At 39.6% G+C, this 16016-nt stretch overlaps 2 protein-coding genes across 2 annotated transcripts in view; one reads left to right on the forward strand and one right to left on the reverse strand.

Annotated features, from left to right (window-relative positions):
* LOC145413228 (exosome complex component RRP40-like) overlaps positions 1-13003 on the reverse strand; it is a 26666-nt gene extending 13663 nt beyond the window's left edge. Inside the window, exons 1-2 of the mRNA XM_080282963.1 lie at positions 12901-13003; positions 11492-12198 (exon numbers count right to left, since the gene is read on the reverse strand). Coding sequence (XP_080139089.1) covers positions 11499-12198; positions 12901-12911 — 711 coding nt within the window. The 5' untranslated portion in view covers positions 12912-13003 and the 3' untranslated portion in view covers positions 11492-11498. The remainder of the gene's footprint in view (positions 1-11491; positions 12199-12900) is intronic.
* LOC145413662 (uncharacterized) lies at positions 2984-6056 on the forward strand. The gene is made up of 3 exons (XM_080283319.1): positions 2984-2989; positions 4475-4585; positions 5787-6056. The coding sequence occupies exons 1-3, from the start codon at positions 2984-2986 to the stop codon at positions 6054-6056; spliced, it is 387 nt and encodes a 128-aa protein (XP_080139445.1).
* Positions 13004-16016: the final 3013 nt, after the last annotated feature.

Here is a 16016-nt window from a genome sequence, read left to right on the forward strand (position 1 = left end):
ATGTCGGCTACTTCATTGCCTAACACCACGACTCCCTACCCTTCCCTCTTGCCTTTCATCACGGGGTTTTTGTTGTTATGTGACCTGCATATTTCACATCCATCTGGCACCTCCGACTTTCAAATTTCACATCCACCCAGCACCCCCCCCCCCTGTTCTGATGGCCTGGGAGGTATAGGAAGCATCTTAGTAACCGTTTCTTTGCGACTTATTACGTACCCTATCCTTCTCTCCTTCCTTGTTTCATCACAGTTACTGGGTTTGGGTAACAGTGTATCTCATAAACGATTACACACACACACACACACAGTAGGTTTTTCAATATTTTCTTCTGCTACGGAAATCAATGTTACAGAATGTTCTCTAACTTATTTCCTCTCAAAGTCAATAATTCTTTCACTACTATGGACAAGGTGACTGCTTGCTTGAAGTCGATGGGTCTACTCAGGCAGACTGGGGTAGAGCAACAACAACAACAACAACTACGGTACTACTACTACTACTACCATCACCACAACCACAACCACAACCACCATCATCACCACCACCACCAAAACCACCACCACCACCAATACTACTACTACTACTACTACTAATAATAATAATACTACTTCATCTCTCTCATTCACCATTCCACTCCAGTCATGCATACAGATAATTACAGAAGCCATCACACACACACACAACCTTTCATACTTTCACCCACAGCATTTTTCCCCGTCACTTGTCCTAACCTGAAATGTAATAAGAACAACGAAAAGAATAAACGTGAATAATAAGTACATTGATCCTTACTCAGATAATTCCGTAACAACTTTTTTCTTACGATTTTTTCTGTTTCTACTCTAAGTCCTTTAGAAAATTTCGTAATAACTATCTTCTTGCGATTTATTTTGCCTGTTGCTTATTAGGATACTTTTCTACCTAGTTATTTCAGACAACTTTAAATCTTCTTACTCGTTCCTTCAGAAAAGTTCGTAACAATTCTTTGCCTACGATTTATTTTGCCTGTTTCCTATTTAAATCCTCTTCTACTCTGCTTACTTCAGAAAATTCGTGAACACTTTTTTCTTGCGATTTATTTTGCCGATTACGTATTACGATCCTCATGTACTCTGGTTACTTCAAAAAAAATCGTAACAACTATCTACTTGCGATTTATTTTACCAATTACATATTAGGATCTTTATGTACTGCTCTCTTGCTCGTTTGAAAAATTTCCTGCAGTGCCACCACATGAAGTCGTCCCCCCTCCCCCCCCTCTCTCTCTCTCTCTCTCTTTCTCTCGTGTCCGACTCTGGAAATAGATTTCACAGCCCGTTCCCTGAGGCTCAGCAGTCCTCCTACATACATTACACCTCCACATGTCACCACTTCGGCGCTAACACCCACCATCCATACTGAACACATGCTAAGGCTGTCTCATACAGAAATGGTGTAGGTACAGGTAATAGCGGGGGTATTTTTACATGTCGGCGATTAAAGACTTTTTTTAATTAATTCAAATCCTTAAATTGACTGACTAAGAGGATGCATGTAGGTGATGTGGAGGAAGGAAGAGGGAGGGGGAGACCGGGGATGAGGTGTGGAAGGATGGAGCTGAGAGGTATATAAGGGAGGGGGAATGAATTGGGGGAAGGGCAGTCAAATGGTGGGTGACAGAGCGACTTGGAGAGTTTTGTCTGTGGCCACCCCTTTGCAGGATTAGGGAGTCGGGCTATAGATAGATAGACAGAAATTGCTCCTTTACCCCAGCCTGGATTCGAACCCGGGTCCATTAAGACTACAGGCCACCTCTCTACCCACTCGGCCACCGCCTCCCCTTTCAAAATGTCATCTGTGAGGGGCGTGAGGGACCAAAATGCTATGGAAAGTTTGACGGAGGTTATCTCATTCACGACGGTGCAGTTCCAACCTTGACTTTTATATATTAGTCAAAGATAAACACAGGTTGCATGGATTATATCTGTGTATGTATAAAAAAAAAAAGAATAAAAAAAGAAAAAATGGAAAAGGAGGATGAGGATGACGATAAGGATGATGATGATGATTTATGACGATGTGATGATGATGATGATGATGATGATAAGAAGAAATTTCGAATGTTTTCAAAATGAACCCGAAAATGCAATCTCGAAACGCAATGCACATCGTACGCAATCCGATATAATTAATTCTGACTTTCAAAATATTAGCCATGGAGAAATTCAAGTTGCGTACATTATATTTCTACAAGTATATGTTAAAAAGGAAATTTCGAATGTTCTGAAATATAAAATGAAAAAAATAATCCCAAATCGCAATGCATCTCGTACCTGAACGGAAATGTCCAACCTTGGCTTTCAGAAATCGATAAGTGAAGTTACAAAAATAAAAATCAAGAAAACATTATGAACTCAGTACGGTATTGTAAAACGCTGAGAGAGAGAGAGAGAGAGAGAGAGAGAGAGAGAGAGAGAGAGAGAGAGAGAGCACAGGGAAGGAAGAGGTGTTAAGATGTTAGAAATCCCGCCAAAATTACAACAGCGCTTGCATCATGTCCGTTTTTTAGTAACTCCGGGAACACGCCCTGACCTTTCCCTGCACACTACGCCGATAAGGTCACCTCATACCCGGGGGCAGCTGTGGGTGTGACCTGCCTTACCCACTCCCTCTCAGTCTTGACCTAGTGAGCTTGGGTCATGTGAAGTCCGAGTTGTATAAATAGGAAGGTTTGGGTGCAGGCAAATCAGTTCCTTCTTCGGGTTTGGCCTAACGAGAACGCAGCCTCCTCTCCTCTCCTCTCTCAACTCAAACATCATGAAGGTAATCAGTATAAATTTATGCGTTACTTTTACAACCTCCGGACGATTTTACTCAGCTTTTTAAACTATTTCGAAGTTTAAAAATTCAAATATAACCATCAATTCCACGGATAAAGTCAAAATCAGCTTCCATCAACTTCTAAAAACATATCCCCTCGTCTCTTCCCAACTCAGTCATCATGAAGGTAAGCAATATGAATTTATACGTTAATCTTATTACCTCCGGACGATTTTACTCAGCTTTTTAGACTATTTCGAACTTTAAAAATTCAAATATAACCATCAATTCGAAGGCTAAAGTCAAAATCAGCTTCCATCAACTTCTAAAAACATATCCCCACTTCTCTTCCCAACTCAATCATGAAGGTAAGAAATGCGATTTTATGCCTTAATATTGCTACTTCTAGACGATTTTACTCGCCTTTTTAGACAATTTCGAACTTTAAAGATTCAAATATAACCATTAATTCGAGGGTTAAAAGTCAAATTACCTTTCATAAACTTGACCAAATTACAACCTCCTCCTCTTCCTTCTCCTCCTCCTCCTTCTCATCTTTCTCCTTCTCTTCCTCCTCCTCTCCCAACTCCATTATCATGAAGGGTGAGCAATGTGATTTTAAAATGTCTCCTTGCTGCTCTGAACAGTTATATAGATATTTAGACTCTTCATATTACCTGTCTTGTTCTAAATTCAGATGCAGCCAGAAAGACGAGGAATCAAATCTGGTCAGTTTCTCTTCACCTGTCTAAACATCTACTCATCTTCGACCTATCTCAATGAAGGTGAATTTTTGTGATTATATATATTTCTCTCTCTCTCTCTCTCTCTCTCTCTCTCTCTCTCTCTCTCTCTTACTCCAGGTGATTTTTATTTAGCTTAATAATGGTTTTTCGAGCTTGAGGGATTAAGGACGCGTATTCTAGTCGGTTCAGCTCCCTAACACCTTTTCCTCAGCGATTTATTTTGCTTACTACACCTTACTGTCCTATTGTTATATAAATTCTTCCAATGCCGCCATACTCTGCATAAATAACATACATAAGGATATCAACTAGCCGTATCTAAAAATAAATCGCTAAGGAAGAACTGTTAGGGAGCTTCCTTAACCGACAAAAATACTGGTCTCTCTGAAAACAATTTCTTACGCTGGGTGGTAACCATATCAATAAAGGCCAGGTGGTCTAGTGGCTTATGGTGCCCCAATTACTTGTAGCCCATAGTTTTAAATCCAAGGGTTAAATGGGTTTATTTCTCACGCAGTGCTAATTAGGGAAGAAAGACTGGTCACTCACTTTAAATATCCGGACTCAATAGCCTAGCCCCGGGTCCCTACGTTTCTGATGCGAAAATAAAAGAGTATATGATGGCCTGATGGAGATCTTTACTTCATCTACGTAAATATAAATGATAAATGTACGGATAATTGAGTGAATATTATTACAGTAAAGCGCGCGCGCACACACACACACACACACACACACACACACACACACACACATTAAGGTCTAAGTTAAATGATTAGCTGAAAAACATCATGTAGTCTCTCTCTCTCTCTCTCTCTCTCTCTCTCTCTCTCTCTCACACACACACACACACACACACACACACGTATGCACATACACCCTCTCTCTCTCTCTCTCTTTTTCTCAAGCCCGACTGTCTCCTTCAGGCGGTGGCAGTGCTGGCCGTATGCGTGGCTGCCGTGTGGAGCGCCCCCTCCCCACAACAACAACAGCAACAACAGTTCAACCAAGCAGCTGTCCAACCCGAGCAGCAATGGGTAAGATATTCCACGATTAATTTATTTATTTATTCACGACTTCCTATTTGAGCTGAAGGAGTTACGTATTTCCGCCAGATTAAAAAAAAAAATAAAATAAAAGAATACAAACAAACGCCTCAACGTGAAAGTTAAATTTGTAGGTCACTTGAAAATACAAAAAAATTGTTCTCGGTTTCTTGTTTTTGCTAAAGATGAGGCAACTGGTTCGAATTGGTTGCTGGTTAACTTTTTGCCCGTCGGAGGGTTCATGCTGACTGATGCTCTGGTTAACTTAGATTATGAGGAGTACCTTGACATGGTTTGGCCTTGTGGGGTGAGTGGAGAATGCAAGATTGACTAGGAGAGTGTATGCATTTGACGTGGAGGAGAGAGGGAGACTGAGGATGGGGGAGAGGAGTGGGGGTGATGGTGAGCGGGGATATAAAGAAGGAAGAGAAGGGGAGAGAGCGGCCGAGGATGAGAGGGGAGACTAAGGATAAGGTGGAGAGACAGAGCGAAGAGGTACAAGTGTGAGGGTGGTGTGGGTGCACATATATATGAAGCGATACAGGGGTAATACCATAATAACACTAACTATTTTCTATTCATGAATACGACACGCATCTCAACTCATTGCTGCCTTGCTGCTTGGGACTGTATGCAGAGGGTACTTGGTAAACTTTCTTTTGCCACGTGGCACATCGGTACAAACTTAAGGTTCCCCCAATTACTATATTAGCTTTTAAAAACTCAGCACCATCCTCAGCAGATCTTGGTGTACAATAAAGGTAAAGAACTGCCTCTACTCAATATATCTGGCTGTACAGGCAGTCGTGGTTATAAGAGATGTGTTTTAAATAATCATGACTTGCCAAACACTAGTACTGTAAACTGGGAAAAACTTGTAATTTGGCTTTCTAGGTAACAGTGGAGACTTAATATGCATTCTTTCCATCATTCATTGTGGATTTTATGGCGAAAATGAACATACAAAATATGACATAATAATGACTTACTGTAGTAAATAAAAATCCACTCCTTCCCTCAGCTTACAGTCCCTTTTCTTTTACATTTTAAGTAAGAAGTGACCGACACAGTGATGAACTTCCAAAACTGCATAGAGGTAAAGCTTCCCAGTGGTGACTTGCTGGGCTCCTCGTTGGCCCTGGTCACTCATGGCTGTATCGTACTAAATAACAACTCCTTCTCTTATTTTCAGCCTATTATCCCTTACGAGTTTGCATACGAAGTGGCTGACCCAGAAACAAACAACTATCACAACCGAGTTGAAATAAAGCTTCCCAATGGTGACGTTATGGGCTCCTGGTCCTACTTACGACCTGACAACATGATCCAGACCATCGTCTACAATGTTACCGGCAACGAGGGATTCCGGTACACCATTTCTCTCGTCCCTTACCAGCCAGACCCACAACAGCAACAGGGACAGGTTAATCAGGCACAACAGTCCACTGGAAATGTTGTCTAATGCACTGTTTCTCTCTCTCTCTCTCTCTCTCTCTCTCTCTCTCTCTCTCTCGGACAGTTTCACACTCATATAGATTTATAGATACCGGTACTGTACATACATACACACATAATTCTGAAACACACACACAAAAACATGTACACAAGTCATGTCATCTTATCACCGTCACGCACTGTTTTCATGATGTTATAATCATACGGTAGTCTTCCCCTTGAGAGTTATCAATTTATTTTGTGCAATCTCTTACTTTAGTCCAGTATTAACTAGTTACCCTATACAAGTAATGAGGTTTGCAGTGTACATTAGTTGCATTAAATAAAACACTTCTGATATCAAAATGAAGAAATCGCTTACAGGATCATTAATCGCAGCTAAAGATATTTCATTCTGGCTAGCTGCTGACAATTTGTTCTGTTAATGGAGAACCCTGCTCAGTAGTAGTAGCAGCTGTAGCCCCAAGTTCATCAAAAAAGTGAACACGATGGATTGCAGGGTGATGCTGCCCGGCTCTAGCAGTCCACCATACTCCTTTGGGGGGAATGGGAGGTAGTTGAGGATCATATATAACGTCAAACCAAGCACAGGAGTCGCTAAATTATATCAGTGCCACCATATGAAGAACATCCTTCTCCAGCACTAAAGCCTGCCCAGCAAGTAGGCTAGTTAACAAAGCTCATTTAACAGTCCTTCACTCTGATGTTTCCTCAAAGCAGAACAGAGCAGAAAGGTAGTCACAGGAGCAAGAAATAGGGTCACTGAACTGAAGGTATTAATGGCGTCTGCTACAAACTCCATTTCTACGAATGATGTTCCCTAACCTGAAGAAACTGCCTAGTGGTAGGAAAGATTTCATGTCACTATTGAGTCATTAACACAAACCCACACAATTGCAAACGCTGTAGACTTATGCACCAACAACCCTACTCAGTACACATATTAAACGCCACTACCTATACTCTTCTTTACTATACACCTGTTGTTTAGTTGTTGTTTTATTGAAGTTGTTATAACTGTCATGAGTCCTGGCTGGCTCTAGACAAGTTAATTTAATATTAAGCAGTATTTTCATTGACTCTGGAGACTTCCTAGCAACTCATCTTTGGTAAAATAGTATTGCATCACCATTATAAACACGACCTATTATCCTGCCTTTGGTCGTGCCCACACAAATGCTTGCTGGTGTGGGTGGGAGTTCTGCATCGTCGTAACCAACAGAAGGTCTTGCCCACACTCAGCCGTGTTCAGTAAGCCACTTGTAAGGGTTAAAGTGATGCAAAACTATTGACTGTACTCACCCACATCTACAGGCATTTGATGTGGACATGGTCCTAAGATGGCGTAATCGATTTATCAGACTATGTCATAATATTCTGTAGTCATTTATATCTCTGCAGTATTAACAGTCTATCTATCTATAGCCCGACGCCCTAATCCCGCAAAGGTTGGCCGCAGAAAAAACGCCTCCAAGTCGCTCTGTCACCCATCATTTGACTACCCTCCCCCTAACTCACTCCCCCCTCCCTCATATACCTCTCAACTCTATCCCTCCATCTCATCCCCAGTTTTCCCCTCCCTCTCCCTCCCTCAACCTCACCTACATACACCCTCTTAGTCAGTCTAAATAACAAAGAATATTAACATGCTGTATGCACAACAACTAGCAAAGATGAGACATATAACAATGTCTTGTGTGTTATTTATATCTCTGTAGTATTTACAGAGATTGCCTAAATAACATACAAGAATATTAAGATGCTAAACACTGATATAAACTGGTAAGGACGTTGTGCGTCTCCTTAGTTTATGAGCATAGGATTTCACTTTTTACCATAGCAAGGCTGATGTATTTTCTTACGATGTTTTCTGTTTGTTATTGATTTTACCTGTACCCATAAATATTGTTGAGACTTATAATTGAATATTTTTCTTATACGGAGGTTTGAAATAAATGAAAAAGAAAAAAAGTATGTTCTTATCACCCTTTCCACTATGTAACCACAATATATACAATATGATTTACTCAGTTACAGAATTGCATTATACTTTTTTTATTCTAACTTGTTCAAGATTTTCGTCCTTTTGCACTACATTTCACAGAGGTCAATGAATGTAAACAACAATACTTCAGTTCTAGATCCTTTCCATAGCACTTCTTTGTGACTAATATCATACTCTGACGTAAATCTACTGTTACAACTGAGCACTGAAGACAGAGAGATAGCAATTTTAGGCCAAGTTAGAATAAAGAAGGGGATAGTAGTCCTCATTTAAAGTTAGGGATGTTATCGTCATTCACCATCGTTCATTTATAGCGGCTCAAATACGGTTACATGCTTTATCCCTGGTCACCTAATGGCAGCTCTCCATGCTGCTCAGTCTCTTGCAGCCTCTCTGTTCAGTCTCTTAATCCTGACATCACACATTACGACCTCATCCCGGGTCTTTTTCAGTCTGCCTCTCGCATCTCTGCCCTCAACAGTCACACCTTTCACCCTCTGCACCTAGCTGTTATCCTTCATCCTCTCCACATGCCAAAACCATCTCAATCTACCCATTCTCATCATAACATTATCAGTCGTTGAAATATTATAAGCTTTTCCGCACCATAAAACTGAAGTATAAATTGAAGGGCATTAATAAACCGGTTTTATAGGTAAGAATGGACCTTTAATATGCAATTTTTGGTGTAACGTACGATGGATTAAAAAGTATAAAACATACAAATACGTGACAAATAACAACATCTTACTGTACTCCTTAACCATTTCAATCAAATGTTTATTTTTCTATTTATTTTTGCTACTTACAGACTACCGTATTATACTTAGCTCAAGATTTTTTGAACTCTGTGTTGCCTCTATTATCTCTTTCATTACAAGGGAACTCTGTCATACCAAATATCAGATTTTTTCCTTTTTCTTTTATGTACAACTCTGGGCATAGGCTTTAGTTACAGACCATTCCATGAGGCCAAGCAGTCCTCCTACATGCCATACACCTCCACTAGTCATTTAGAGGTATGAAAAATGAAATAAGGAATAAATCATATGAATGAGGGCATTAAGTATATTTTCTCCAAATTTTTTCTTCATTAATTTCTGCCACTATTGGCTGGTGTGGCTAAGCTAACCCTCACAGCACTGATGATCACACTTTTAAAACTGAGAGTACGAAGGAATACGCTCTAGAAAAAATATACCGTATCTCAGACTGGAGTGGTTGTATATGTTCTTAATTAACCCCACCACTACTAACATTCTTCCAAAGTTGATTAAAAATAATCTGGAAGTAGCAAGAATAAAAACAGAAAGTATATCACTGGATTAAATTGGTTAAAAACTCCAGATTTCATGCAATCAATCAACAACGTCAAGCTTTACCTTATATCAAATATCCATAGAATTCTGAAAAAAATTTATAAATACTCTTTAAAACAAACCTTGATCAACTGCATTTCAGTTTAAACAAACTCTTTGAGCCAACTGAACAATCCTTTAAAATACTGAGAAAGTTCAGTACAGTGTACAGGTACATATGGAAGATGTGACCAACCGACCGACCATGTGATGACTTAGCTTGGGTTCAACTGTACTGTACAGAGCCCAGAGAAAATTAGGACACAAAAATGTGAATACTTAGTGTGTTAAACTGCATCTAAGACCAAAGAAAATTAGAACAAAAAATGTGAACACTTAGGGTGTTATACCGTACTGTATCAGAGGCCACAGATATTTAGAACACCAAATGTGAACACTTAAAGTGTCAGACTGCATCTAAAGCCAGAGAATACTGTCCTTGTATCAGAACACAAAATGTGAACACCTGAGGTGCTAACTGTATCTAACAAACTAGGGTTGGTTGCAACTGTACTGGGTAGTCAGCTGCATAACAAACCTGAGTTTGTACACCATGAAAATGACTAAACACATACCGTAGTTTAACAAAGCTTTGGATTTAAATTTCCATTACTTCCCCAATTACTTCATTTTACAGAGGGATTACTGTAATATCTGGATGCTGCATTGTAACTTGTACTATTTTTCTGATACCAAAGTAAAAAATTTTTGCAACAGCACAATCTCCGCAGCTATACAGTAACAGGTAATCATAGACCTCTAAATTACTGTACAGGTATATTCTTTGTCTAATGCCTGTACAATAGTAATAAAGAAATATCTTATTTAGCTATAAAGAATTAAGTCAGTTCTCACCTAAAATCTAAGATATGTTAAGGTAATATGCTATTATACATGAAACAAAATTAAAATAGCTTCTGTCTCATGACCGCAAGGCTGAAGGCGCAAAAAACGCTCATTCCACACTTCTAAATGACTGAATGCCATAATGAATCACACAAACGGTGTTACTTTATCAGCAACTTAACAGAACTACTTTAAACAAGGGCTAACTGTATGAATATATAAAACATCTCCCAGTTATATAGGGTATCCCATAAACAGTGCTCCACTAGTAACTTGCCTGATGTTATTTTACGTGCTGCTGAGATGGTTCAGTCTGCTGATGTGGATGTGGCAGTGGGAATACGAAATGAATAAAAATAATACAAATTAGGCTCAGATAATGATGACTAAGCTGTCCCCATAACAAATGAGAATGAACCCAGCAGAACAGACGAAGGGCATTACTGTCTATATGGGCCTCCCTTTATAACACACCATATTTAATGAATGCTGTATGAGACGAGAGCAGTTATACTGTAGAAAAATAATGTTCACCCAAAGATAAGCAACTAGTAATTAATTGAAATATTCCCACAACCTCCTTATCACCACTGTAAGAAAATATACAGATTATAGTTATCATCTGTTCACATGCCGCTATGCCTCACATTCAGTACAGCACAAACAGTGTAGGGTGCAAATACTGTTATGAGAAAACTTGATACCGGTACCGGTACGCAACAGAAACGCAACTGTTCACAAAATGAAATAATCACAGAACATCCTTATTTTAAAGCAATCAAACCCATATTACTCTCTTCAAGGTACAGAGTCTACTGCAGTTCAGTATATTTCAGGGTAGATGACCAGCCTCCTCCCCACAATAGCATTATCCTATAAGTTATCACTGAAAACCTCAGTCACCTCTTGAGCACTGAACATACACACGGCCATCACTCAAAATGCAGCGTTTTAACCACTAGACCATCAGGTGCCTTATTAACTTGACATTAAAAAAATAAAATAAAAATCCTTTGAGAACATGGACAAACCTACTTCTTGTGATGGGCATTACCTAGTACAAGGTACTGGTAATATTGAAAAACCTCAGTCACCTCTTGAGCACTGAACCTATCCATGACCATCACTTGGAACAAGGTATTTTAACCACTGGACCATCAAGTGCCTTATTAACTTTGTAAAAAAAAAAAAAAAAAGTCTTATAACATGGCTACTGTACGGTACTGTACTAACCTTATGGCTAACCTGAGAAGGCAGTTAGGGTTGCTTGGATATTTTTCTCTGCTTTGTCCAGTGATAAAACTTCCAGCATCATAATGCAGTTCATGACAGCAACCATATCATTCAATTCCTTAGCAGACAGCCAAACACGTCCATTGAAACCAACCACAATCACAAAGTCAACTTTCTTGGCAACTGCTTTCAAAAAGGTGTTTCTTGGGTTTGCAATTAAGCGAGCAACATGCAATGGTATGTGGAACATAATGCCACCTTCTGGCAGAGCTGCAATACCTACTGTGTTGTTAAAAACATCTATAGCAACTAGTTCAGGTTCCATATCTTTGCTTGCAACTAAGAGTTCTCCAAATATCAAATCTCCAGGCTTTAAATCTTTTCTTGCCTTCCTTGATTCATTTTCAAAAGCCAACTGAGAAATGACAGCCTGTTCACTTCCTGCAATGTTTATAAGATAGTTTTCACCTTTTTTCTTTGTAACAATTCCTATCACAAATTCACCTTCCTGGGGAATGTAGCGCTTCTCCTGGGAGTCCACATAATATATGTTTTTACTAGATCTGTTCAAAACACCTGAACGAGTTGCATAAATGGAACGATCTTGCCGACGTAGCCCAGGGCCTATGAAGATCGCATCTTTCGTGCCATCTGAATCAAGCTGAATAGCCACATCTCCCGGCAGAACAACTTTTAATACCTCACCTCTGTAGCAAAAAGAAGAAAATATAATTAATTAATCATCATCATCATCATCCTGACCCTCCTAAGCAAAGGGGTAAGATCTACAAGCAAGGGAAAAGAAAGTGAAAAAGTTGCAGAACTAAGAACAGGATTGACAATAAAATGAGCCACACAATCATTCACGCCCCCATTATTCTGACCTCACCTCACAAGCCTAGCCATCTATACATAAAATAATTAATACACGAAAATAAATAATATACTGTACTATATCAATAACACTCAATGTCTGGCATATCGTTACCTATTATACAGCACCAGTATTGTACAAAACTTCATATTACAAAGACCATTAACATATTTCATACTCAGCATAACAATTGCATGGATGTGTCCTTGTACCCTTGATACTTTTTTGTCTGATACGAGGGCATTCATGAAAGTAATCTAAAAACTGTGCATCAGGCAGTCCTCTGTGTGAAGTAAGAGATGTTAAAAAATATTTCAACATTTTCCATACAACTGCAACTGTATGTGGGGGTTAATGGCAGACAATTTACAGGTTGTAATGGAATGTTAATAAGCATTTTTTCTTTAATTTACTGAAGATTTAAACAGTAAACCTGGGACGTCAGAAAAAAAGTCACCACCTCTCTTCCTTTTTCTCATGAACTTTCCCCTCCAAGTTTCCATAAATACTGCCCTTGAACCTGAGATATACTTACTTTTTACTCATGTTTGTGTGGCCGCTAAAGTGAGCTCCAGAAACTCGGCGATTATTTTAACTCCTTAGTAGTTGCAGCTTGATGGAAAAATGAGACACGATACTCCTGCTCTTCTTTCACTCAAGGCCGCCTATCATATAAGGAAAAGCTGTCCAGATTTCCAAAAAAGGCATGTGTCGGCCTCAATAGTCTGCCACTGCTGAGGACCATGTACAAATTCACTCGGGAAGATAAGAACAGAGGCCAAACACACTCAATGACGCTGTAAACAAGATGTGTTCATGACGATGTTGTTCTGGGAGGTCATGTAAAGGCGTTTTTATCGTATATTTTTAGTCTCTTGTCAAATTGTATAGTAAAAGAAATAGTGAAAAAATTAATATAACTTTTTCTATCTTTTTTTTCTAGTTTTTTCTACTTAACTGGTAAATTTTGGTTGATTTAAGTATTACATGAAACGGATTTAATATTCGCTATCTATACATAGATTTGCAGATAAACTAGAGCGGAGCACTAAGACCGAAAGAAGTGTTTGTGCTGAACCCTTTCTCACATTATTCCAGTATGCACTTCCTTGCAGTACCCCCATATTCCTCAGCCTTCCTACTACAACATAATCTAGTTATGAAATGAATCCTATTACATCTGTGTTGCAAAGCGAGAGAGGAAACTGTGTTTTGATTGACGTGAGAGAGAGAGAGAGAGAGAGAGAGAGAGAGAGAGAGAGAGAGAGAGAGAGAGAGAGAGAGAGAGAGAGAGAGAGAGAGAGAGAGAGAGAGAGAGAGAGAGAGAGAGAGAGAGAGAGAGAGAGAGAGAGAGAGAGAGAGAGAGAGAGAGAGAGAGAGAGAGAGAGAGCAAAATAACTCAGTTTTTACCCGATTTTAACTAAATTTGGAGGAATAGTTAAGTGGGAGCGAAAGGAGTGACCTACTGATTAGACTGGATTACAGGGCTAGGTCAGAGTTTGACCTAGCAATATCAGCTTCATCGAAGTGACCCGATTTTGACAACAATCAAAGGTCAAGGTCACATGGTAAGATCAAAGTTCGACTCATGTGTCTGTGTGTGAACAAAATAACTAAAGAGTTTTGATCTGATTTTAACCAAACTTGGTGGAAAAGTTGGGAGTTTGCCAAGGAACCTATGTATTTTTTTCTTACTAATAGGTCAAAGGTCAAGATTACCTGGCAGTTAACTTAAACAGTTCTTATCCACTTTAGACTAAATTCTGTAGAAAGGTTCAGGGTAGTGCAAGGAGAAATTAATTCAATTTTGAGACCAACCAGTCAATGCTACAAGAAAGATCAAAGGTCATGGTCACAAGACAGTCACTTTAAACAATTTCCATCGATCGGGACCATAGCCGGTAGAAAAGTTAAAGGCTAGGAATGAAAGGAGTAATTCGACTCTGAGAGCAATCAGTCGAAGGTCATGTTGGGTATAAGTGTTGTACTCTCTGAATCTTGTTCTCACTTTAATATTCACTCTGGTTAGGTTGTGAAAGGTTTGATCACCATAGAAGTGAGGATAAAGGAATAAACAGACTATCTTATACACAATTTAGGCCCGAGATACTGTATAAATATAATTCTGCGTCACTGAGGATCGAAATACCATACCTGATTATACTTCCTTGACAAGTAGCTAAATTATAGGGTATTATGACATTAGCAGGTGATTTATGATTTAATAAGTGACACCGGCCCGCCCCCCCCCCCTAAGAAAAATGCATTAAAAAACTCTCATAATTTAATCCGCACATTAAACGTATGAGCATTAGATTTATGAGTTACTGGGCAATGTGAGGAGGTTTTATAGCTGTTATTTCTGTATCATCATCATCGTCACCACCACCACCACTATCATCGTCACCACCACCATCCCCACCACTACCATCATCGTCATCACCATCATCATCATCAAAATCTCTTTCCCTACCAAAGGATGAGATGCTGTATGGTCCAGAGAGAGAAGAAAAAATAAACAGAAAGAGAAACTCACCAATATCTGCCCAACTGATTAGGCCACACTCCCATTCACCCATAATTCAAGCCCCCGGAAACCTGCTTCCCCTCACAGGCATAAATACAGTATCTACACATACGAGCTTCATACTGTACTACCAATTATCTAGTCAATCTGACACTATCGCTTCACCGGGAAAGAATAGAACAGTGATGCCAAACCACTGTCATACATTCCTCAGTACAAAATTCATACACACACACACACACACACACACACACACACACACACACACACACACACACTTTCTCTCTCTCTCTCTCTCTCTCTCTCTCTCTCTCTCTCTCTCTCTCTCTCTCTCTCATAACGTCACCCCATCGTCATTACTCTCTTATATTAATGGTCGAATTACTTCATGGCGGATCTCCCTTTTTTCATCGTTTTTATTGCCTTGGTCGCTGTCAGGTATTTGGCCGGGGCTTGTCTTCATTTGATGGAACTGGGCCACTCTCACAAATTAAGATGTGGTTGCACGAATTTTGATGAGCCTTAGTTTTGAGGTAGGAATGAATCTCCTGCATATACAGCTCTTCTCAACAAGGTAGAGTTAAACGCTTGTCGTCTCGTTGACTCTCCTCTTACTTACCCCTTTCAGCCTTAATCTCTTCGCCGCAATGTTGCATCTTTATCTCTTTTCTACTACTACTTCAGTGGCCACTGCTCCTCTGAACTCTCTGCTTGCATCCCTCCATCACTTCAGAGGGTTCGTGCCCCCGTCTAGCAGCAAACTCTTATCGCTTTTCTATCCAGCTCTCTGATCCTTATCCTTTACTTTTAGTCCTCCATATATGCAACTGGTCAACTCTGGAACTGTCTTCCTCTGTATTTCCTGCTGCATATGATCTCCAGTCTTTTAAACACAGTGTGTCCAGGCATCTCGAAATGAACGGAGCTTGCATCTGACTCTGCTATTTTTTTTTACTCTAGGAGGGAACGATCTTGCTGGCTTCTGGCCTTTGGTTTCGTTTTCCTTGCAATAAAAACATGCAAAATAAATCGCTTAGGTACAGGTATCACGAAATCTCCAAAATCTACATAAGAGATCTTAACTGTCAACCTTTCCACACAACGTAAGCTTATGAACCTCTATA

This window comes from Coenobita brevimanus, chromosome 12 (assembly GCF_032717465.1).
Source record: "Coenobita brevimanus isolate Jiangsu-jjx chromosome 12, ASM3271746v2, whole genome shotgun sequence".
Taxonomy (NCBI): domain Eukaryota; kingdom Metazoa; phylum Arthropoda; class Malacostraca; order Decapoda; family Coenobitidae; genus Coenobita; species Coenobita brevimanus.

Coding starts and splice junctions, on each gene's coding strand:
- LOC145413662 (XM_080283319.1), top strand. Junction 4,586..5,786: donor TCCAACCCGAGCAGCAATGG/GTAAGATATTCC, acceptor TCTTATTTTCAG/CCTATTATCCCTTACGAGTT.